Raw genomic sequence first — 23,502 nt, forward strand, 5'->3', positions numbered from 1 at the left:
TTAAGTGGGCACATCTAGTTCAGAATGAATGAAGAAAATAAGGTATATTTTATTCTTCCTTTCTGTATAAGAATACAATCCTGCTTCATGCCCCAAATATTTATATATATTTTATATTAAGATACCAGCCCCAAGCTGTTTCAGTTCCTGTGAAGACATATCAAGCAAACACAGCATATATGGATCAAAATGCTTTCTAACATAATATCGTATGTTCAAATTTGCAACAGCCAAAATGAACAGCTACCTTATGTGATTTTTCATGAGCAACATGCTTTCAAAATATCTTCAATATCTGGATCATCTCCAGCTTCTTTGTCCTATTTAAAAATAAATAAAAAATAAAAAAGCTAATAGTTTTCTACTGATTCCATGGGAAAAAAAATTAACAAAGTCGATTAGGAATTTCATTGAATATCAAAAGCACCTAAATGCAGATTGTACTTCACTCATTCACAATCACAGGTAGCATGTGTAAAATATCAATTGCTTGGATGAAAAAATAGCATGTCTAAAATTCTAAAAGTAAACATAAACCATAGGAAATGAACATGGATGAGATAACAGGGTTTCTATGCACATATACATTTGTAAAACTGATTTGCATCCCCTGATTTGAGGTTGGCACACATCTTTTTATTTTGAATCTCTCATTTGAGATTGGCACACATCTTTTTATCTTGAATCTCTCATTGGCTGTTACATATCCCAACAAGCTATCAATAACCAATGAGAGAGCAATCTAAAATAAAGAGGGAACTCACTGTAAATAGAGGATTTATATTTCCATTCCGAACTTTGCAGTTTTGCAACATTCGAACAGGGGAGTAATGGCAGTCCAGCTTCTTTTCTTTTTTTTTAAATTGCCATATATATATATATATATATATATATATATATATATATATATATATATATATATATATATATATATATATATATATATATATGAGGAATAGGATTGTACACTCGAGCGTACCAAGCTTATGGTACGCTCGAGTGCCCAATCACATGGGTCCCACAAATTTTGTGGTGATCCAAAGCATTCATTTGCAAGGCCCTATCATAGATAGGGTGTGTATCCTAACCCCTTCAAAAGTGGAGGGCAAAAAATGGGTAGATTTGTGGACAAACAGTGTCTGTCCATTTTGACCTCCACAAATGGATGGGTTAGGATGATCCTATGGAGCTGATTTTTGGTACACACCCCATCTATGTAAGGGCCTTTCAAATGAATGCTTTGGATCATCCTAACAAAGTGGGCTCACATGTGATTGGGCACTCGAGCGTAGATTTACAAAGATTGGGGACAAGTAGTCCCACCCCATTACATACATCATGAACAGCCAGAAGAGTAACCTCCAAACGGCCAAAAACAACAAAGAAGAAAGAACATCATCAAGAACATTCTAAAAACTTCAGTTGGTAACCCACGCTGCATCTCCAGAATGAAGCACAAAATTACAACATCCTCCCATACCCCAAGAACCCAAATGTCAGCACCATACTAGACTTACATTATCAACAAACCAAACCCTCTAATATTTAGAACCCCATACCTTCAATACAACCATAGGCTATCATCCAAGGGCAAGACAAACCATGAGCAGCGAAGAACCAAGGTTCCCACCTCTCGGATATTTCTACAATTCATCCCCTTCAGCATATCAGCCCAGAAAAGAAGATTCTTGTCAAAAACCATCATTTAATCAGTTGAAGCTTCCTCCAGAAGCACAAAGAGAAAAAACTTTTCTTAAAGCAAACCATATCATATCCTTTAACCCTAAGTAAAGTAGGGATTAAACAGAGGAAAAATCTTCGAGCAGCGAAGGACCCAAGGTCCCTCAAGCACACTCCAAATAATCTCGGTTCGCATCCACCTCCACAATAAGGGCAAGGTTCCCATCATCAAAAAAAGGTTCCCATCATCAGACCTTTACAACACGCCTCTTCAACATTCAAACAAAGAAAAAACTTGCACCATTCTCCAGAGAAGACAAAAAACGCCAAACAAAAACATATCAAAACCCAAAAAAACATTTACAGCAAAAGGCCAAGGAAACCCCTAGTTCTTAAGAGCCTTAAGCTCCCTGCTTCCCTTGGCCGGTGTTTTTCCTTTCTACGCTGCGTCCCACTTCTCGATGTCTAGAAGCATCTCCTTTGTCTTCGACACGTTTCTTCAAATCCGAACCCCAGAGACTTACCTATTTTCGCCATTTCTCCAAATTCTTCCTGAAATGCTTGGTTTTCCTTGTTCACTTCTTCCGCACAGTCGTTCCCCACTTCCTTTTCAGCCCTTTTCATACAACTCTTGATCTGCCCGCTAAGATCGGCATCCATGGAGTCCCTGGATTGAGCGGTCTAATGGCTGACAATAGTCTCCCACTCTTTCTCTCCGGAGTACGTATCCACTTCCAAGGCCTCTTTCTTCAGCCATGGCTTTTTGAAAGTGTGGGAGTTTGTGGAGAGGGACACAGACCTCCTCCAATGATCTTTTGCCAGAAAGGGCCTCGATCTCATCCTACTACTCTTTAGCCTCCTGTAAGGGCCTCCAATGATCTTTTTCTTCAGCCACTAAGATCTGCAGTCCAGCTGTTTATCATTCTCACAATTAAAAGAAATCTTTCGTCTCCTGTCTTCAGACTAGCAAGTTGAAATTGATGATCATGGGCTGAGGAAGATAAAGCAGCTGTTTAACTACATAGTATCAAAGCCTGTTTAAATCAAGATTCAAGATAACATCCGATCCAACCCTAATCAAGATGCAAGGGATTGCATCAGCAATATCACTCCATATTTCTGAGATCTGGAAAAACGCACCATGGCCTGATACAGATCCCCTTTGAGGTATTTGTGAGCATTTTTCAATTTCCAATTTCCTAAAAACCAACAGACCAGTCTGGACTTTTATTGGATGCATTCACATAAATCGATTTTTATGTCAATTCAGTTTCCTCCCCATTGTTTCTTTGGCACATAAAGGATGCCAGTGGTTTGGTTTCATTCCGGTCATTATCGGGAGTGTAAGAACAATTGTTTCAATTTTTGTCCGAGCAAAGGGCATTTTTCAAGTATTTTGATAAGATCCCAATTTAATAAATTGAAAATAGGCATAAAATGTTCTCTTCGAGGGGAATGATTCCTCCTATTTACTAGTAGGAATACTCCCTCCTAATCTCCCTCTTAATTGCAATTACTTTACTAACCTACCGTTCTTAGCCATCATTCAGATTCAAATCAACTAATAGAAAGATTTTCTCCTAATCTACCTCCTAATTGCAAGCCATTATTCATATTCAGATGAGCTACTAGACAGATTTTCTCTTAATCTCCATCCAAATCTCATCAACCTACCATTCTTAGCCATTATTCAAATTCAAAAGATATACGGTTGGATAGTGGCAATATGGACGGCTATGATTAATCATGCATAAATCCTGCCCGGGTTTGTATCATATCACCCCCTATTGAAGGAACCTGGTCCTCCAGGTTCATCTTTGAATTTGTCATCACCCTAGCCTCCATCAACCACATCCGGCCACTTCCCTTTGATAAGAAATAATTGTTAATGTTTTACAACGATGCCCGGACTAAACTTATCGTCACATTGTAGCAAAAACCCTTGTCGCGACGTTCTTTAGCCTCGATTGGTGTTAAGCGTTTGATTGAGGGAGGAGGATAGTTACTTGATCCAGTTGAAGTCCGCACATCAATTTCAAGATTCCATGGTATCGTGGCCCTATCATGATGGTGTTGTGCCGCCAGCTTCTCCTCTTGAGATCGAGAGGCATCAAAGTACTCAGATGTAGTACTTGAACCTCACGACGGATGTCCTCTCTAAGGCTACTAATAAAGCAGCTGATTCCATGAGTCCATAGGTGCGGTTGGCAAGTCTTTCAAACTGTTGTTGATATTCTCGAACAATGGTCTTTTGAGAGAGTCAAATGATTTGGTGAAATCTTCAAATTGGCTTGATCCAAAACGAACACATAGAGCCTCAACAAATTCGATCCACGACGGCATGCCTTTCGTCTTCTCATACCATTGGTACCATTGGATGGCCTCCCCCTCCAGATGGACAGATGCAATTTGTACTCATGCTCCCTCTTGTATATGACAAAAGAGATAATTCTTGGCCCTATAGATCCATCCGGTTGGATCATCCCCATCGAACTTCAGAAGGTTAAGCTTGGGTGGGCATGGAACTCCATGTTTGTGAAAAGTGTCTTCGTATTGTTGAGCTGGCGGAGGAGGTTGGGGGCTTGACTATCATGATCAGTTCTTGATCGAACCAATCTCCTCTTGCATCACTTGTATTGACGATGCTACTTGATCAAATCGCTCATGAATCATTGCTACTTGATCAAATCGCTCATGAATCATTCCTACTAACTCGGCAAAATGATCCTTCATGTGATCGATCTACTCGGCAAGCTCTGAATTAGTAATAGATCGAAATGCTCTGGAGATGATAAGATCCCAATATAATAAAATGAAAATAACATAAAACGTTCTCTTCAAGCGAAACGATTCCTCCAATTCACCTTTCGATTTTACAAAGATTTCTATAGATAGCTCTCTTCTCTCTCACCTTCCTATTTATCCTCTCCTAATTCTAATTCAAATTCAAATTTAAATTCAAATCAACTACTAGGAATATTCCCTCCTAATCTCCCTCTCAATTTCAATTACTTTACTATCCTACCGTCTTAGCCATCATTCAAATTCAAATCAACTAATAGATTCTCTCCTAGTTTACCTCCTTATTACAAGCCAGTATTCATATTCAAATGAGCTACTAGAGAGATTCTCTCTTAATCTCCATCCAAATCCTATCAACCTACCATTATTAGCTATTATTCAAATTCAAAACCTATACAGTTGGATTGTGGCAATATGGACGGCTAGGATTAATCATGCATGAATCCTACCCGGGTTCATATCAGATTTTTTTGAAAAATCAAATAAGAAATCAGATCATCAACAACTTTATATATGGTTTTTGTAGTACTTAAACCTTGAAAATGGCTGAAATACATAATTGGTAGTTCCGTGACTATTTCAACCCCTCCTCTGACCCAGAGAAGGTCAGATTGACCGCCCTGGAGTCTAGATCACGACTATCCGATTAGACGTATCAAATTACTAGGAAAGGTCATAATCCACCAAGTTGTTCATTGGCGATGGATCAAAATTGGGTTATATAAATGGTAGGTTAAAGGACCAGAAGAGAGAGAGAGAGAGAGAGAGAGAGAGAGAGAGAGAGAGAGAGAGAGAGAGAGGGAGGGAGAATCCTTAGACTAAATAATTTAATCCTCGTCACAACGGATGTGGAGTAGGTGTCCCATTATACTGATGGAATCAGGACTAGAAGCCTGAGTTTATAATTTAATCCTCGTCACAACGGATGTGGAGTAGGTGTCCCAAACTCACATTCACTATTAGCCAACTATATTCAATTTACTAGTAAAATAAGTCAAACGGAACTAACCTTGTGCATGTATGAGATGTTACTTTTACCAGGACCTGCAACAAGTATTCCTCCTTGCTGCCTAAGAAAACAAAACAACAACATTTCTTATACATTTATAATTTGCATGTAAACCACTATTTGCTTATTCCAATTGATAATAAAAATAAATAAACATCAAATTTTTGCGAGAAGGCAAAAACAGTTTATAGTCTAAGCATAATGTCTAAAGACAACAATTTCTTGCCAAGACTATGGAACCAAGTTTTCTCCAGTTCAAGATTCACACCAACAAATGCAAGAGAGAGAGAAGGTGGGGGGAGGGGGGAGCAAGTGAAGAACGTGATGCTTATCATAAATAATGCATATGCGAGTCATTAAAGAGTTTCTGCATAACTGCATAGATAATTCAAAGATACGCGGAGCCTCGGCCATGGATACCCCATCCCAGGGGTCCTCATCTGGGTGTTGGTATGAAATGATAGTGGTAATAAAAGTCTCTGTTAATTGAAATGCTCTTCAACAAGTTTCAACTATAATTGGAAGGGTTTTAGAATTTTAGATGTAACTGAAATATTTCTTCGTAAAAGCTAAAACATTTTTTCTTTTTTTTGAAAATCACAAAAATCTAAGTGCATTTTAAAAGCTAAACCATTTTTAATTCGAAAAAAATAAAGCAAGTATGTGTTTCGTGTGTAGGAATGCAGAAGAGATGGTTGATGACCTCTTCTTCTATTGCAAGAAATTCAGATGAATTTGGTATTGCTTCCTCGTGATTTTTGGGTGGAGTGGATATTTCCAAGCACAATGGCTTGTTTTGGCAGGTGATCAGGTGAACCATTTGCCAAGAGAGGATGCTTCCTATCGAAAGCTAACCCATTTCTTGTGCTCTAGAGACTATGGGGGGGGAGGGAACTAGGAAGTTAAAGATAAGATAGTTTCTGTGTAGAAGACATCAAGGTAAATAAAGGGCTTGGTCATCCAATGGGCTACGTTGAAGAAGGAATCTTGAGGCATTAAGCCTCAAGATCAAAATATTAGAAATCTCTCCCACATTCTGAGATTTCTAAAATCTGGAAACATGGGACGATCTGTTGCTCTCTTGCTGTCGGAAAGAAGGGCGAGAAATCAGAAAACGAGGCTGGCCTCTTTCTTCTCTCGTCTCCCATCTACAATTTTGAAGAAATCAAGGATTCTAAAATCCGCATATCCAACGGCCCCTAAAGGTCTTCGAATACTTGACAAAGACTTTCCCAGAAAGTCGGCAGTGGAAGGAGATTTGACATGTGCCATCACTTAGACTACAAAGAGAATTCCTGGTGCATGGATACTAGCTTATATCATAGATTAAATTTTAGACTTGGTAAGAGGCAAGTAAGTACCTATTTAGCCATGTTCCATGTAAAGCTAAATAGGCTTGCTGACAATGGAGTTCTTCAGCTAGAATTATGTATATGGAAATTGGTGACTCTCTTATAATCATTTAATTTGGGTTTATAAGCAAATGTTGCCATTTATTAAAAAAAAAAAAGGTAAAAAAACAGCTAAACAAAGTTCCCAATCTGGCTTGCAGCTGATGGCGTGTCATGGGACAGGTAACATAAAATATGGGAATTAGGCCACAAATATTAGTTTGTCGGTTTGTCCTATATGTAAAAAGGTAGAAGCATAATGAATCGAACTGAATGGGCGAAAGTTCCTAAATTTATGGCTGGTTTCCAATCCGACTTGCAGCTGATGGCGTGTCATGAGACAGGTAACAAAAATATGGAGTCTTGTATTGCTACCCCAATTTTAGTTTGTCCTTGTTAAAAGTATAAAAGAATAAATAACGCATTCTCCAACAGCTTAAGTTTTTTGAGTAACTAGTCGTTTCACATGGTATCAGAGCAAAGATCCTGAGTTCAAACCTCCTTGATGTCAAAAATCCACATGCAATGGTCAACCCAAAAGTGGGGCCACATGTGCCAAGTGTAGGCCAACCCAAAGAAAGAGGGGCCACTAATGCAGGACAATACCTAAATAAGGGAAAAATCCTACACTCCTAATGGGATTAAAGACTATACGAACTCTTATGGCTGAATCTAAAGGCTAGAGGCACCTACGGGTTAAGTAGGGTTGATTTAAAGCAGAATTAATTTTGCGGACAGCAGCAATATCGAGGCATAAATTTGCATTAAATAATGAGAAAGAGCACAATTAGCATGAAATAAACCTTAAACAAATTAGCCGACAGTTAAAGGGTCATTTGGGTAACTAGTGAAGGGTAAAATTAGCCCAAAACGGGGTTTTAAACGTGCGACCAAGTAGAATAATTAAAACAATACCAAAACCTATGAATTAAACCTTATTTTGATGAGAAATCAGCAATAATCTAATAAAAAAAAACAGTACTAAATTTCTGCAGCAACAAAACGGGATCAAATCGGTCCAATTTAGGCCAAAAGGGTATTCTGGTAATTTGGACAGATCTGGAAATTCTGGGTAAACTGCTGTGAGTTGAAAGATAATAGGTTTAAATGATGAAAGAAATCAGATTTTCAGGTTTAAGGGGGCTGCTACGTTGGCCGATTACGTTTTCAATCTCCAAAAGAAAGTTTTGGGGCTTGAAAGGTGTGAAAATTTGATTGGCGTCGAAAGAGGCTGTAAAACTACGAATTTTGATTGCTATGGCTAAGGTTTAATTCCAAAATAAGTCCTTCAAAGTTTCAAGATGAAATCTTAAACGATGTAGGAGATTTTTGGATTTTGGGTTTTTGTATTTTAGGGTTCAAGAACACACAAAAAATTGAAGAACTAATGACTTGTTTATAGTTGATTTGAGAGGAGAATATAAGTGAGAAGATGAGAGGGGATTGAGAAGAATGGCTCCAAGCCACCAAGAAGTGAGAAGAGAAGAAGTTCCAAGCTTCAATAGCTTCTTTTGCAAAAACTTTAATTCTTTATTCAGTAGTCAGAAGTCTCTTACATAGTTACATTGCTTTCATAAGATGTATTTATAAGAAAAGAAACCCTGGAAGATAACTTAAAGTTAAAAACTAATCTTAACCATTCATCTAATCTAAAGTAGAACTAAATAAAGATAAAAACTTACCTAAAATAGTAGTCCCGTAATAGACCTATACCACTTCCTAAAAACACCCTGCTCAAATCACATTCAAATAATGTGATCTTGGGCTCATTAGATAGGTAATTGAAAAACCTTTCTAATAATACCAAAAATATGCCAAATGGATGAGATTTGATGCCTAAAAAGTAGGCTACACAGAAAATGACGAAAATAGAAGATAAATAATAATAATAAAAATATGACAATGTCTGTGACCCATGCTAGAGTCTCCGCCATCAATCTCATCCACGTCTACGCTTGTAAACCTTGAATCCACGCCCATTGCTGATGTCCCCATCAACCACACGTGAGGGGGAGTGTTAAAAGTATAAAAGAATAAATAATGCCTTCTCCAACAGCTTAAGCTTGTGGAGTAACTGGTCGTTTCACAGTCCTATATGTAAAAAGGTAAAGTATAATAAGGCAAACTGAGATGGGTAGATTAGAACCGCCTTGCCGGCAATACGATCCCCCTTGAGATGTTTACCATGCCTACCTCCTTATTTATGTATTCGAGAGGTTTTACTCTCCATAAGTCTTTACATAAAATTTCTGAAAGCATATAATTTTGTAAGAAAAATGAGATATATCCTAGGATTTTTTTTATGGAATAGTTACATACCAACCGCCTTTGTTCACTGTGTCCTTTTGAAAGGAAAGCTGCCAGTCTTGTCTGTATCCTTCAAGATATGACTGAACTATCTTCAAACCTGCCTAAAATGTCATAAAAGAAACTCCATTAGATGACGCTAAATTCAATTAGGTTGGATACGTCTTATATTGTATTTGGATTTGGAATTGAGTTTTGAATACAAAATGAATAGATCTGCCAGCTCATGTTGAGGGAGACAGAGAGGGAAGGGGGTTCCTACTGGAGGGGAGAGGTTGAGGAGCAAAGAGGGTGAAGGAAACTGCCAGATCTGTGGATTTCTAATTACTTATTTCCACAGCATATTTGGAAATCTGATTTTGTTCACTGTCAGTTGCTGATTTGGAAATCCAAGGATTTGATCTGGATCCAAATCACAACGCAAAATGGGCTGCAAATGTGAGAAATCCAAATCAAAATCTTCTCGGCATCCAAAAGGGCCCTTGCTGAACTCGAAAAAGTCAAAAACCAGTTTCAGCCATAGAGAAAGCATCATGCATACTATATCTTCACTACCAAAACAATTATTTCCATAAAGGAACTATGAGCAGCAATACCAATGGAGTAAATGTAGTGGCAATCCCAGACACAAAACTTAACGCATTAAATGATGAGTGGCTGGGATCTGCATAAACTTCTGCGTCCAAAAACAAAAATGTCATCGCATTGGATAGAATTACAGATATGTAAAGGGAAAATTTCATGAAACTTATAACTAGGAATTTATGAGGGAAAGTGCTGTCCAGTACAAAATACATGTGTAATGTTATGTTGTTAAACTTCCAAAGGCAAAGGATTCATCGCGGAATAAGAAACATGAGGAGAAATCAAACATAGAGAAGGTTGTAGAGAAGTAGAGAGATGGGAGAAACCACTCAATTCATGTGAAGTCCAAGAAAGCGCGAAGCTCGGAGATGATGTCGATTCCAATAGATGTGCCAGAAGAGAGCGAGCTCTTTCAAACTATTTGATCCAAATCATGGTTCTTAGGCAATTCATTTTGGACCAATGAAAACCCAATATCTGTAATGCTTAATTAAGTCTTTTGTAGCTTCATAGCAATTGACATTACCAATGTCAAAAATTAAATACAATAGCAAACAGAAAGTATGCTTGTGTTCATTAACTGAGGCATTAAACCGAACATATGATGGATGCTAGTTGCAACACATGATGGATGCTAGTTGCAGGTGCTTAGCTAAAATAGTGGGTCTTATATGGTCTTATAGGGGAGCCCTGCCAAACCGTGTACAATGGGAATAATAAATGAACCAATTGGTGTAAGCCTTTGTAGGAGAAAACAACGACCTTGGCCATTCTGGATTATAGTTCGTCCAGCTTAACTTAGGCAATTCCATGCACCTTCAATAACAGAGCAGGGCACCAACTTCTAGGGTTGCAAAATTGGCTAAATAGGGATGGAGCTCAGAGAAAGGAATTCATTCCAAAATAACTGGGAGCTTGGGTTTAATAGCAACTTAGCAAGTTCTAAATGAGAATAAAATGAACTCCAGATTTCCACCAAAGATTCAAGAGATTGGATGAAATTTAAACATCAGGGTTCAAATCCTTACCAAACCAATAATCAAAGGTAGAGTTCGATGCATTCAACCCTTTCAATTTTCCACAAGCAACAAGGAGTACACAAACATACAAAGATATGAAGCTACCTTTTATTTCTGGGTGAAACTCGACCAACTAACCGAGCTGAGTGGGGGGACGCAAAGCCATTGATCTTGATAGAATCCTTGATTAACGAGGAAAATTCAATGAAAGGGAATAGAAAACTGCATTCAACAGTCCTTAATCTCTTCCCAATCAAAATAAAAAGCAAGAAAACCTTGCAAAACTTCCAAACCCTAGGTTTCAAAAACAATTCATCAAAAAATCCCGCCACCTAAAGAAGGAGTTGGGCTTTAGATATCAGCCCAACTTACAAAGAGAAACCTAATTACGCCTATTGAACCAAAAACAACATAAAAGGACATGAACAACTGAAATGACAAAACTACCCTACATCATTAGCAAACTAATCCTATGCTAATGAGCCTATGAAGACCGATGTAGAACTTCTCTGCTCGTGCATCATTTGCCTTGGATTCAATAATCAATCTAAACACACTACAACTTATAAATCAATTACATGTAAAATTATGAGTACACCCTTAGAGTCTAATAATGTTCTCTCTAACACTCCCCCTCATGCCGAAGTGTTCCTTTGAATATTTTCAGCTTGTCGAGTAGATGGAAATGATAATAGGTAATCAGTCTTTTGGTAAATTTATCAGCAATGTTTTAAATTTCGGTTTCGGATTCATTCACCATGGAAACAGAAACATTTCAGTTTCAGTTGGAACTTGTGGGGAAATTCCTGAAAAATCACAAAACATGTATGAAATTATATGCAAATGATAGAATTTTAAGATGAAACTTCAAGAAATGTTACAATGCACACAAATAAACACTTATTAACCGTTGCATAAGACAATCTATAATGGTTTAACAACATCAAACACCTAATTACGCGCGCGTTCGCGCATGTCTAATAATTCAATACATATCAAATTTCACATGTAATTCATATAAATTTTTTTCCACCGAGATGGTCGAAACTCCAAAGATTACAAGGAGAGAAAAACAAGAGAAACATAAAGAGAGAAACAATTATGGAGGAAGAAAATAAAAAAATCCCAAATTTGCCTGCCACAACACTCCTTGATGAGCAAGGCCATCTACCATATTATTTGCCGACCTCCGGATATGCTTGAATGTAATAGATGAGCCCCCAATTTTGTCTTGGATCTCATAAAAAAAGTGAGCAAATCGCCATGGAGGGACCACCACGCCTTTCAACCATCGAATGACATTCATTGAGTCACCTTCCATAATCGTCTTCTCCAAGAGCTCTCTCCTTAACCTTTTTATGCCTTGATAAGCTGACCGCCCTTACTTCCGCTTCACTATCGTCTGCCGATCCAATCGGACCCGACATGTAATTCATATAAATATTTATACATAATACATACACCACAATTTATAAATAATACATACACCACATTTCACACATAATTCATGTAATTATGTAACAGATACTAATATGATGTACCACTAATTCATTTAAATATTTATACATAATACCAGGGGCGGAGCCAGGAATATGCTTTAGGCGGGGCAGAAAATGGTCATTGTAGCATTTTGAGGTCCACCATTTTGCACTTCATGTTTTGATAGGTGGGGCCCACCTTCTCCCCCTAACCCATGGTTAAGGTAGAGCCGACAATTTACCCATCATATTTCGATGGGGTGGGTCCCACTCTCATGCTCTGCACCGTGTAAATCATCGCCATAGGGTGATCCTAACCATCTGATTGAGCTGGTGATTCCATTATAGATTGGAGGGTTAGGATCATCCTATGGAGATGATTTATGTGATGCATCCTATTTATGTTGTGGCCCAACAAATGAGCAGTTTGGATCATCCAATGAAGTGGGCCTGCAGTACTTTTTGAAAATATTTGCACGAAATATATAAAATCTCATAATTACATATCTACCTAAGTTGACATTATCTCAGCCACTTATTTATATTTTTAATGAGAGAGAGAGAGAGAGAGAGAGAGAGAGAGAGAGATGGCTCGTTGGGAGGGACTTACTCAAAATCGCTATAATATGGGAACTTTACACGATAATGCTAACATTATGGAGGAAAAATTCCTGAATTTTAGATAGGCAACTTTACAAAAAATTGCAAACAAACCTATCGACTCAGGAAAAATCAACAAAATCAAGGTGGCAACCCTAACTTCAAGGGGGGCAACTATTAAAAAAATCGGTAACTAACCTATCGACTTAGAAAAATTCGGAATTTTAAGGGGGGCAATTGCCCCCCATGACCCCCAGATCCGCCCATATACATATGCCACATTTCACATGCAATTATATAAGGGATTTGCTAGGGACCATAGCAGAACACATTTGCTGCTGGGCTGTTGCATGTGAGAGCAGCCACCTCAGGTGAATTAAATGAATAAGACAAAATCTGCTGAAAACTGAGCCTATGTGGCCACCAATTTTAGATTGGTTGAGATGCGATCTAAATCCCTCACTTCACAATGTTTTGTCTTGAAGCTTCCTTGGAGTCGAGTGATTGAAAGATCTAGAGATCGGGTTCCCTTGGATCCAGATCCGCTCGAATACCATGTAGAATCTCCTACATTTTTAAAGGAAAGTAAGAGGAAGAAGATGAGAAGATGATGGAGAAGGAGAAGGAGAAGAAGAAAGATGAGAGTTTTGTGGGGATTGGAGCTACACAATTTGTATTGCCTCCTCTCTTACACAATTTGTGGTGCATCCTCCTTTATTAACTTCAGTGAGTTTACGTGATAATGAATAAAATACCCTTCATACAATGATACAAAATAATGATGAACTATTCTATTTCAGTATACAGAACTGTTCACTCACATCGTTCTCAGGATATGGTGCCTCATTCTTTTGCTTCTCAATCACATAATCTCTCTTTTATTAACCTGAGTTTACATGATATTACCTAAAATGCCCATCATACAAAATATATGATAAAGAGCAACCCTATTTCAACATACATAACTGCTCACTCATATTGTTCTTAAAATATTCTTTTGCTTATGTGGTTAATCTTTTTCTGATTTTTTTATTTTTTTTTGAATGGTGCAGAATCTTATTAAGAAAGGGGTAATCCCCAAGACTGAGGTGGGAATTTTTTTTCTCGGTTTTAATGGAATAGTTGTGATGAGATATCTGAAAAAGTGTTCTTTATTGAATATTGCTTACAAGCACGCCATATGCTTGATGGAAGCTTAAATGATAAATATGCATGAACTTGCATATGAAGTTAGTCTAAGTTCAATAACTTCAAAGTAGACGCATATTCAAGTGGTACTCCTGCAAGGGGATCCTAGGTGTGTGGGGTTTAGATTAAGTTACAATACATGATGCTTTACATTATGTGATGTTACATGACTTTTTCCACGATTATGTGGAACTACAGAACCAAGCTTGCCTATCAGTTAGAGGTATTTTCTACAAAGATGCAGTCATGCAACATAGAAAAGCATTCATCTTATCTTGATCCTATGACTAGAACTCTTTTCCTTCAATAAAATATAAATTAATTGAATGATACAGAATTTACAGATAAAGGAATCTGACTACCCATTTCAAAGGATTTTAAAATTTTACCTCATTTGAGGGAATAAACATTGAATCTTATGATCATCAAATATGACACTTCTGATGATACTCATGTTCTTCAAAAAGCATACCTCCCTTGAAATTTGTCTGCATGGAAAATGCCTTCGCCTAAACCAACATTGCAAGATAGTAAGGACATAAATTGATCTACTTAAGAAAGAAACCGATGCCAAGTAGAAAATGTATACACAATGCAGTGGGATGAACATTATATTATCTTAACTATAAGAAAAATCATAGTCTTCAAAAAATATCAAAGGCAAAAGATATTGTATTTTATAATGTCACTTATGATGCCCAATACACTCAATAAATCATGAAAGACCAAGAATGTGAATTAATTCAAGAGGCACATGGTTCTGGTCCTTTCTTAAAATGTATACAAACAAATCTACCAATAATACGTCTATTAGGAGGCAAACACAATGCATTACATGGATTTTTTTTGCTTTTTACAGATAAAAAAGAACTCTATAAATAACAAAAAATGATCAAATTTACAAGAGGTCAGAGGTTGGCCCAATAAACATTCCCTAGTTAAGGAATATGTGACTTCGTTTGCCTCCAAGTTATATAGGATATACAAAGGACGCATTTGATCTTTGTTAACATATGGGAGATAGATTTTTATTTCCATTACTTATGCATTTAAAATGGGACCAAACATAGAGTGGCAAAATCATAATTATTTTGATTCGCATTAAAATATAAATGAAGTTTATGGGGTTCATAGGGAATACACTAGAAACCCTATGAATTCTTTTCTACTTCCCTTCTTTCTTTTCTCTTTCTCCTTGGCTTGGATTCTTTCTTCAAGCCCTTTCATTCATCCTATTTACATTAACATGTTATCAGAGCACTGATCTGATCCGCAAATTCCTTTTCCCTCCTCTTTGTATTTTCGTTTTCCTTCTAGTTTCATCTATTGGAAACTCTTGATCTGTCCTATGATGATAGGACCACAAGATCTAGGTTTTTCCCATTGACTGTGCATAGAAACCCTATCCCCATGAGGTTCTCTTTGCCTCTGTGCATGGGTGTCTGCTACTTAAGAGTTCCCTCTTTCGATATTAAATCAAGGAAGAACTATGACCTAGATAGGTGGATCCTGCCCTATTTGAAAAAGGCATGCAGTGCTGCCCTGTTTTTGGAGTTACTATGCAGTCGGTGTGAGCTATTAATGATGTGATTCAGTCATCTTAGCAGCCGTTAGATTTATTTTTTTTCCTATTGGACTATTGGACATGTTTTATTTTCTTTTATTAGAATTTTATTTAGACTATAAGCATTTTTATTTAGGAGAATGATAAATTCACCTCCTTGTTTTCCTTCCCCGGACCCCTTTTGCCAGTTATGAAGCTTGCAACAGGTAAATTGCTTCACAGCCGGTAAATCTGTTGGGAACAACCAATTTTTTCCTCACAGTAAGCAATCTATGACCAATAGAAACACCAGCCCAGAGCAGCTACCGTTAATGGGCAAACCAATCCTTTCAGCACCATTTTCCCGCCCACAAACAATAGCTCTTTCTCATTCATTTCTGAAACTCCAGCTGTGTCATCCCTCTATTCCTCTCTGCAGGCCTCGACCTTCCGCTAGGTCACTATGGCAGAATGTCAGTCGCCATTGGCACAAATATACCCCGATCAGCGACCACCATTTTCAGATGCAACTTGCCACTGTTTCCGTTTGCAATCCCACCGTTGCTGCCACTTGCCTCCAGCATCTTTCTTGCAACACCATCTGCAACTCGAGAGTTTTTCCAGCAGATATCGCTGCCAGAAAACCGATGCCGATCAACAGCCTAGCCGTTGTTCACCATCAAGATCGTGCCATCTCTGCCACGATAGCTGATCGTTACACATGAAGCCTTCCATCAATCTTTCCCTCTGCAACAAGACAATCGAAATCAACTCAATCTCTCATCTCATCCAACAACAAAACACCCTGTTTCAAAGACACTCAATCTCACTCCCACTAATTCCCCATTTCAAGCCACCTTCATCCTCTTCATCGTTTCACAACAAATCCTGAAAACTTTTACCCCAGACATTAACAACAAATTCCCAACCCCACTATCATTCTTCTTCAATTCAAGCAAAAGAGTAAAAATCCAATTCATCTTCTACCACCTTCTCTTCATTCCTCACAATCCCCCAAAACACGGTCTCTTAGCTGACAACAAACCTCCCCGAAAATCCAATGCACTTTCTTTTTTCTTGTACTTAACTAGCTAGCATGCATTTCTAGAACCAAAGGCAGGAAATTCGCATCCCAATACAACTGACAAATAAAAAGAAAAAGAAAAAAGAAAAAAGAAGCTAAAACTATAAGTACAGGAGAAGATTCGGTAAAAGATCGCGATGTTCTCATCGGGGAGGAAAGGAAAGGAACAGCATGCCAGTCAAGGGGAGAGAGATATGGTGGATACCAAGAAAAGAAGGTGAGCTATGGCATATCCTTTTACAGAGAGAGAGAGAGAGAGAGAGAGAGAGAGAGAGATTATTACCATAAAGTTGGGTAAATGGGGCGGAAATGGGAAAGAAAGGGGGTGAATTTTTCACCCCAAACCAAAGTTCTCAAGATACCCCCATTCACATTATACGTACTAGGAAATAAGCACACACATAAGCACCACCTTTTCAATCCAATACAATGTCAACACATACAATCTAACACAGCCCAAGCAGTACATTTCAATCACCACGGAAAAACCTTGCATGAGAATTTATGTTCGTTTCTTTCCCTGCTATGTTAATGGTCAAATTGATACAAAGAGATTGTACCTTAAGGTTTTTTTTTTATGCATTACAATATTCAAATTATTGACTCGTATTTAGGACTTCTACAATGGCATACCTGATCAACGCTGCCAGGTCCAATTAAAACTAATGCCACACCAGCTGCATCCATTCTCGCCTATAAATGAACAATAAGATTATGTTGTGATCGAAGTTAACGAAAATAGCTTTCAGAGAACAAGCAAAATAGTTACCTTTTGCTACTCAAGAAAAATATGTAATTGGAAAACCAAAGACTAGTACATGGGTGAAACATGGATGAAGTGCATTGAAATAATAAAAATCGACCATTTAACTGGTTCACTGTATCTACGCTTGGAGATGTGACCTCAGCATATACATTTTAGAGGAAAGCAAATAAATCATTTGCTATTGTACTCATTCGATAGACCTGGCCCATTTGATGAATAGGGACAACACTATTTTATAAACTATGATTGTATTCTTTACAAACCTAATAAAGTCAATAAAATTGAATTAAAAATTTTTAACAATCACATGTTGGATAAAAAGATGGAGTAATGAGAGAGAGCAAGAGATGGAGAAATAGATGGACAGAGGTGGCATGGTGTGCATGTGCTCATCTTTCATCAAGAATATTAAACTATACAGAAGAGAGAATAAATAGTGGTTGTATAAAAGTGGAGTAATGAGAGGTTGCAAAAAAATGGAGTAACCAGAGAAGGGGGGGGGGGGGGCAGATTTATTGGGAAAAACAATGAGGTGTGTGAAGAGGTGGGGATCAAATCACTTAGTATTTCTCTTCTTGGCTTGAATTTTTTGTCCATCTACGGTGTTCTGAACCTTCCTGAGATAGAGATCTACTTTGGTATTGGGCTCTTTCACTGCGTCCGGTGTCTGAACCCTAAACTTTTTGAAGCTATTCGGCTGCTTGTCTTTTTCTAGGCCTTTTCCTTAGACTCTGTTTACAGAGTTGTCATCTGTCATCCCTTGTAGTCATGTGCCTTCTCAGGAATGGTTGATAGAGATCTACTTGGCATTGGGTTCTTTTACTGTGTATGATGCTGAACTTACCCTTTTGGACATAGTGCTCTTTGGTTGCTTGCTGTGTTCTTGGTCTTTTCCTTAGACTCCTTCTGTTTACAAAGTTGTCATCCCTTGCAATCATATGCCTTTCCAGGAATAGTTGATAGAGATCTACTTTGTTATTGGGTTCTTTCACTGTATGGTGTCTGAACCCACCCTTTTGGAAATAGTGCTCATTGGCAGCTTGTTGTGTTCTAAGCCTTTTGCTTAGACTACCTGTTTACAGAGTTATCATCCCTCACAGTCATGCGCCTTCCCGGTAGTAGTTCCGTATGTTCTAAAATTTGGAGATCTGTCATTTATTATGCAGACCCGGATTTTAGAGAAGACTCTTCGAATCATTTTTTGTATAAATAGATCAGGTGCGGAAGTCGTTGAATTAAATCTAAGGGAAGGCCTAAATTATTGATTTCTGATATTCATGAACTTTTAGGGACAGATCTTGATCTTCTAACAAATTAACTTAATTAACCATGGATCACCACGAGTTTGGGGTTGTAATTTAATTACCAATCCGTTACTTGCATCAAAATATATAATGATAGAAGTAGGCTTCTACATTTATTAATAAACAAAATAATTAGAGGGCGCGCATAAGAGCATTAAGGATGAGACAGATACTCCTTGTGCATCGCATGTTTGGTCAGACCCTTGACCGAACAGGTGGCACCAAGGGAGTGATTGTCTTAGTACTGACGCTCTCCATGAGCATCCCACCAATACTTCTCTATTAATAACTAACATGATTCAAAATATTCATATTTAAGAGACATCATAATCTTACAAGAATAATAAATGTGCCCTTGAGATGGGACTTTGATGAATTCTAAATCCTATACACCCCGAAATACAGAGAAATTCCTCACACTTCCAGAGTTAAGTCCTAGTCAAGTTTGGGGTTTGAACCCTTAATATATAAATAAATAAATAAACAGATGAAGGGACACATATAGCCCAAAATATCCTTGAAAAATAAGATGATAGAACCACTGGCGGAGCCAGTATATATTCATTAAGGGGCGAGCAGGGGGGGGGGGGGGGGGGGGGGGGGGAGCACTGGAGCAGGTTATATATACATAAGGGGGGCATTATACATAAGGCCATGCCCAATTGAGTTGGGCCTATTAAGGAGTTTGGCCCAACTCAACAGGGGCAGCTGCGCCCCTTATGCTACACGTAGCTCCGCCCCTGGATAGAACTCTCAACGCAAACTATTTTACATACATGTGTTAATGCATGCACATATATTAAGAAATAAAGAAAATGGGAAAGTGTCAATCCATAAATTGGAAAAACTCAAAACAAGATTCTGAACAAACCTCGAAGAAGGTCTTCCTGTTTCCGATATTTACAAAGTATATTTGAAAGTGTAACAACAAAAAAAAATGACTTAAAAGCAACCCCTATACATAGAATTAAAAACCTTTCAATGGCATTTTGAAGGGTATGCTTTTTACCTTTTTAGAAGCAAGTAAATCAGCTCGTTTACGACAAAGAACGCATCTGCAGTTACCAAGAAAAGAAAAGAAACATGTTATTTCTACTATTGGAAGCATCTTCATAGAAAAATACTTAAAATGGAAGTGAAATTAGGTTACTGAATATCACCCAAAATGACGTGCAAATGCAACTACAGCTTTCCTATCCTTCCACAAATCAGATATTGGAATTGCTTTTCCATTCAAATCAAACACTTCAACACTTTCCAACAACCTTGCAATATCTTCAGACATCTGAATAGCTGCACTTCCTGCTTGCATCAACATGGTACAAAACTTATGCAAGAGAACATCGAAAATGAAAACTTCGGCACAAAACATAAAAGAATCCTACCATTCAGAAAAAAAATTCAAGAATCTTATCAAATAAAAAAATGTGGAATGATAACCCAATTAAATTTAAGAATCTCGTCAAATAAAAATATGTGGAATGATATATATAAATTAGAAGGTAAGTATGCCATTATTTAACTTTCCAAAAGAAGCCCAAGAAAGATAGGTTTCACATCCTTAGTGACAACTTCTAACATTTTGGTCCTCATATTATGCCATCATATAACTCAATCAGATTAATCTTCCCCAAAAGAGTGACACAAGGAATTATCCGAATCTGCCTATGCCGTATAGAAAGCTATACTAAGGTCCCATTTGGATTTCAAGAAAAACATTTCTAACCGATTTCTTTCCACAATTTAGAAAGAAATGATATGACTATGGTTAGTTTAGATAGATAATATCATAAATTGAAGGTTCCCATGAGTCAAATGGAATAGAATTAGTACTTCAAGTTATCTTTTTAGTGTGTTAAAAAAAGTAGATACTTTTAAAAATACTTTTCCTTTCCCATCTTATTGAAAGCTTCTTTGATTGGTTGTTGATAGCTTTTTAGGAATTATAAGCTAGTTAGAGCTGAGAAAAGTGTAAGCAGACAGAGGAATGCCCCATTTTCAAAACAAGGGAGTGCGGAGTGGACATCAATTCCCTTTCCAAAATCAAACATTTTCTAATCACAAAAATTCATAGAGAGATTATTGAAAAATTCTTGTTTCACTGTTTCAAACAATCGGTAACTCGAATCTATTAAGGGCCTCTTTGTTTTAGATTATGACAACCGATTGTGGATTCCCCAACCGATTATTGGACTGTTTCAAACAGATGCAGAAATCTTCGAAATGCGGAATTCAAGAAAAAGGGGGAAAGAAAGGGTCTCTTACCAGGGGAGCCTGAGATTGCAGACACCGGCTTCTTGTTTTGACCTAGGGGAAATCTCGACCGTTGATTCGTCCGGTTAGAATCTACGGAGAAAAGTGGAGTTGATTTGGAGAAGGGTTTTCTTAAGAGAGTGGTTGGATGGAGAAAGTGATTCTTGTTCGACCAATCAAAAGCGGCGCTCGGGAGAGGATTTGTACGGACCGCCGTTGCCATGAGAGAGATTTTGTGGGTTCGAGTTTATGAACTGCAACGGTTTAAGTCTAGGAGTTAGCGACTTAGCGGTTTGAGGTGGGACACGTGGCACTAGAAAATGCGAAGTTATCAGCCCGCGACGGACGAGCCACGGTGACCGTAGTTTTCTATTTTATTTTATTTTTCTGGTAAAGTGTGCTGGATGGAAATAGGTCCGTCCGACAGTTAACTTTCGTAGCACTGATTGGATGGTTTTTAACGGTTCGATCATTGGATTTTTTTTTTTTACTGATTTGTGTGAATATCTTTCGGTATTTTACAGTAAGTTTTATGGATGGTGATCTAACGATCAGGATTGTCGGATCAGTGTGGATTTTTAGACTATGCCATCTGTCTGTGGGGTCCAGTTGGTGAATGGTCAAGATCGTTGAAAGATGAGCTCAACATGGTGATGATAAACGGTACATTTGGTTTCATCTGGGCAAAGACCTTGAATTACGGTGGGCTTAGATCTTACCTTAGATGGAGATTTTGTGATCCCAAATTGAGTTAGATTAAGGTATATACCTAAACAGGAATGATAGATGCAAGGGCCCTCTTTATGCAAGGGCTGAAGAAGGGCTCTCGAATGGATCCGCATCATTTTTTAATTTGGTTAAGAAACTGAAATCGGTTGTACTTAATGACGTGGATGTATTCCAGGGCCTTCTTTAGCCCTTGCATAAAGAGGGCCCTTGCATCTATCATTCCTCATATCTAAAAAGCAATAGTTGTACTGAATACTGGTAGCATATATTTCAAGAGCTTTTATATGGTGTAAGCCCGTATAGTCCATAATTTTTCAAAAAGTACTATGCGGCTTAAATCACAGTATGATCCAAACTGTCCATTAAGATGCCATATATAATTCTCTATGGATTGAAAGAGTTAGGATCATACTATGTAAATGATTTTTGGGGAAGGCTGATTTACGTTGGGACCCAGCAAACGAACGGTTTGGATATTTGAATAGAGTGAGCCCAAGTGATTTTTCAAAAAATACATCCATACACATATTATAATTCAAAAAATCACTTGGGCTCACTTTGTTCAAAAGATCCAAACGGTTCATTTACTGGGCGCTGACGTAAATCAGGCTTTCCCCAAAAATTATCTCTATAAAATGATCCTAATTCTTTCAATCGGTAGAGAATTATATACTGCATCGTTACTCGTTAGTCTACAGACGTTCAACGACTATCTACACTTTTTCTTGCTGCACCTGGATATCGGGTAATGGGTCGATGATGTATTTGGATTGATTGGCAGAATGAGTTGATAATCCCTTTGATAATTGGTAGTGAGGTCAAGCCTGGGGCTGGACCGAAACGGTAGCGCCAGGAGCAGTTCGGTTAATTTGTCGGTGATTTTTGGGTTACAACCAAAGTTATAATTTTCGACCGTCCGTCAACCGAAATCGAAATACATGCTAATGTTACATTATTTCGATCGAAATTTTGTTTTCCTGAAATTTCGGTCGAAATTTCATATTGCCAAAAAATCTGAAATTTATTCTCTATTTAATATCTTCCCGAAATTTCAGCCGAAATTACCAAAATTTCGGTGATTTTGGCAGAAATTTAAGGGGGATAAAATAATAATTTATTTCGGCAAAAACCTTTGGTTCTTTAAGTTCATTCACTTTAGGTTCTCTTACTTGCTCCAGTAGTAGCAGGCAAACGCCAATCGAGAGGTTGACGGTAGAACGAATAGCTCAGGAATCGACCGGTTCCGAGTTGACTCGTGGTGCTGGTGCTTGGATTATCGTAGAATAAGAGGAGCCATCTTACTTTTGCTAATTTTCTTTGAAAAATGAGGTTATTCCTTCCTTAAATACAACAAATATCTGCAATTAAAATGGTGTCAAGATTTCTAGAATGTGGGCCATTCATGTAGGTCTACACTCATATCAAAGGTCTCCATTACACATGTTCCCCTACATCTATTTTTTGAGATGTTGATCAACCTTGAGGGTCTTGATATTTCATTTCATCTCTCGTAGACTCCCTTCAGGCAGCTCCATAACAATGAGGCAGTGATCGAAATCACGTACGTACAACAGAATCGTCTTCTTTGGAGGACAGTTACTCCAGTTCGGCGACGGATCGTTCAACAACAAGATAGAGAGAAAGTTGTAAATAGGGACAATTGCTCCAGTTCGGTGAAGGGATCGTTTATGGGAAAGTTGTACGCTGGAGGAAGAAAGGGAAAGTCATCATAACTCATAAGATTTTATTTTATATTATAAAATA

General features: G+C 37.8%; 1 protein-coding gene across 2 annotated transcripts; it reads right to left on the reverse strand.

Moving 5' to 3' along the window:
* On the reverse strand, positions 1-21,279 carry LOC143880464 (thioredoxin-like protein AAED1, chloroplastic). 2 transcript variants are annotated; one of them, XM_077383498.1, is made up of 10 exons: positions 21,022-21,279; positions 19,917-20,058; positions 19,766-19,811; positions 17,320-17,379; positions 14,532-14,568; positions 9,786-9,862; positions 9,202-9,293; positions 5,492-5,552; positions 248-320; positions 1-147 (listed from the first exon to the last, which is right to left on the reverse strand). In XM_077383498.1, exons 1-9 carry the CDS (start codon positions 21,230-21,232, stop codon positions 261-263), a joined length of 786 nt encoding a protein of 261 aa, XP_077239613.1. In that variant the 5' UTR covers positions 21,233-21,279; the 3' UTR covers positions 1-147; positions 248-260. The 2 variants fall into 2 exon arrangements, with proteins under 2 accessions (XP_077239613.1, XP_077239612.1); XM_077383497.1 differs by having other exon boundaries at positions 9,786-9,865.
* Between the last annotated feature and the right edge of the window lie 2,223 nt (positions 21,280-23,502).

The sequence above is a fragment of the Tasmannia lanceolata genome, unplaced genomic scaffold (assembly GCF_043159265.1).
Source record: "Tasmannia lanceolata isolate RefF3 unplaced genomic scaffold, GAP_Taslan_0.1 ptg000006l, whole genome shotgun sequence".
Taxonomy (NCBI): Eukaryota; Viridiplantae; Streptophyta; class Magnoliopsida; order Canellales; family Winteraceae; genus Tasmannia; species Tasmannia lanceolata.

What these genes read in the sequence shown, in the direction of transcription:
- LOC143880464 (XM_077383497.1), bottom strand. Translation starts at nt 21,232, where the DNA reads ATGGCAACGGCGGTCCGTACAAATCCTCTCCCGAGCGCCGCTTTTGAT. An exon ending in GACCTGGCAGCGTTGATCAG is followed by an intron (nt 14,569 to 17,319) that starts GTATGCCATTGT and finishes ATGTTGGTTTAG; the next exon opens with GCGAAGGCATTTTCCATGCA. An exon ending in CCACTACATTTACTCCATTG is followed by an intron (nt 9,294 to 9,785) that starts GTATTGCTGCTC and finishes ATGACATTTTAG; the next exon opens with GCAGGTTTGAAGATAGTTCA.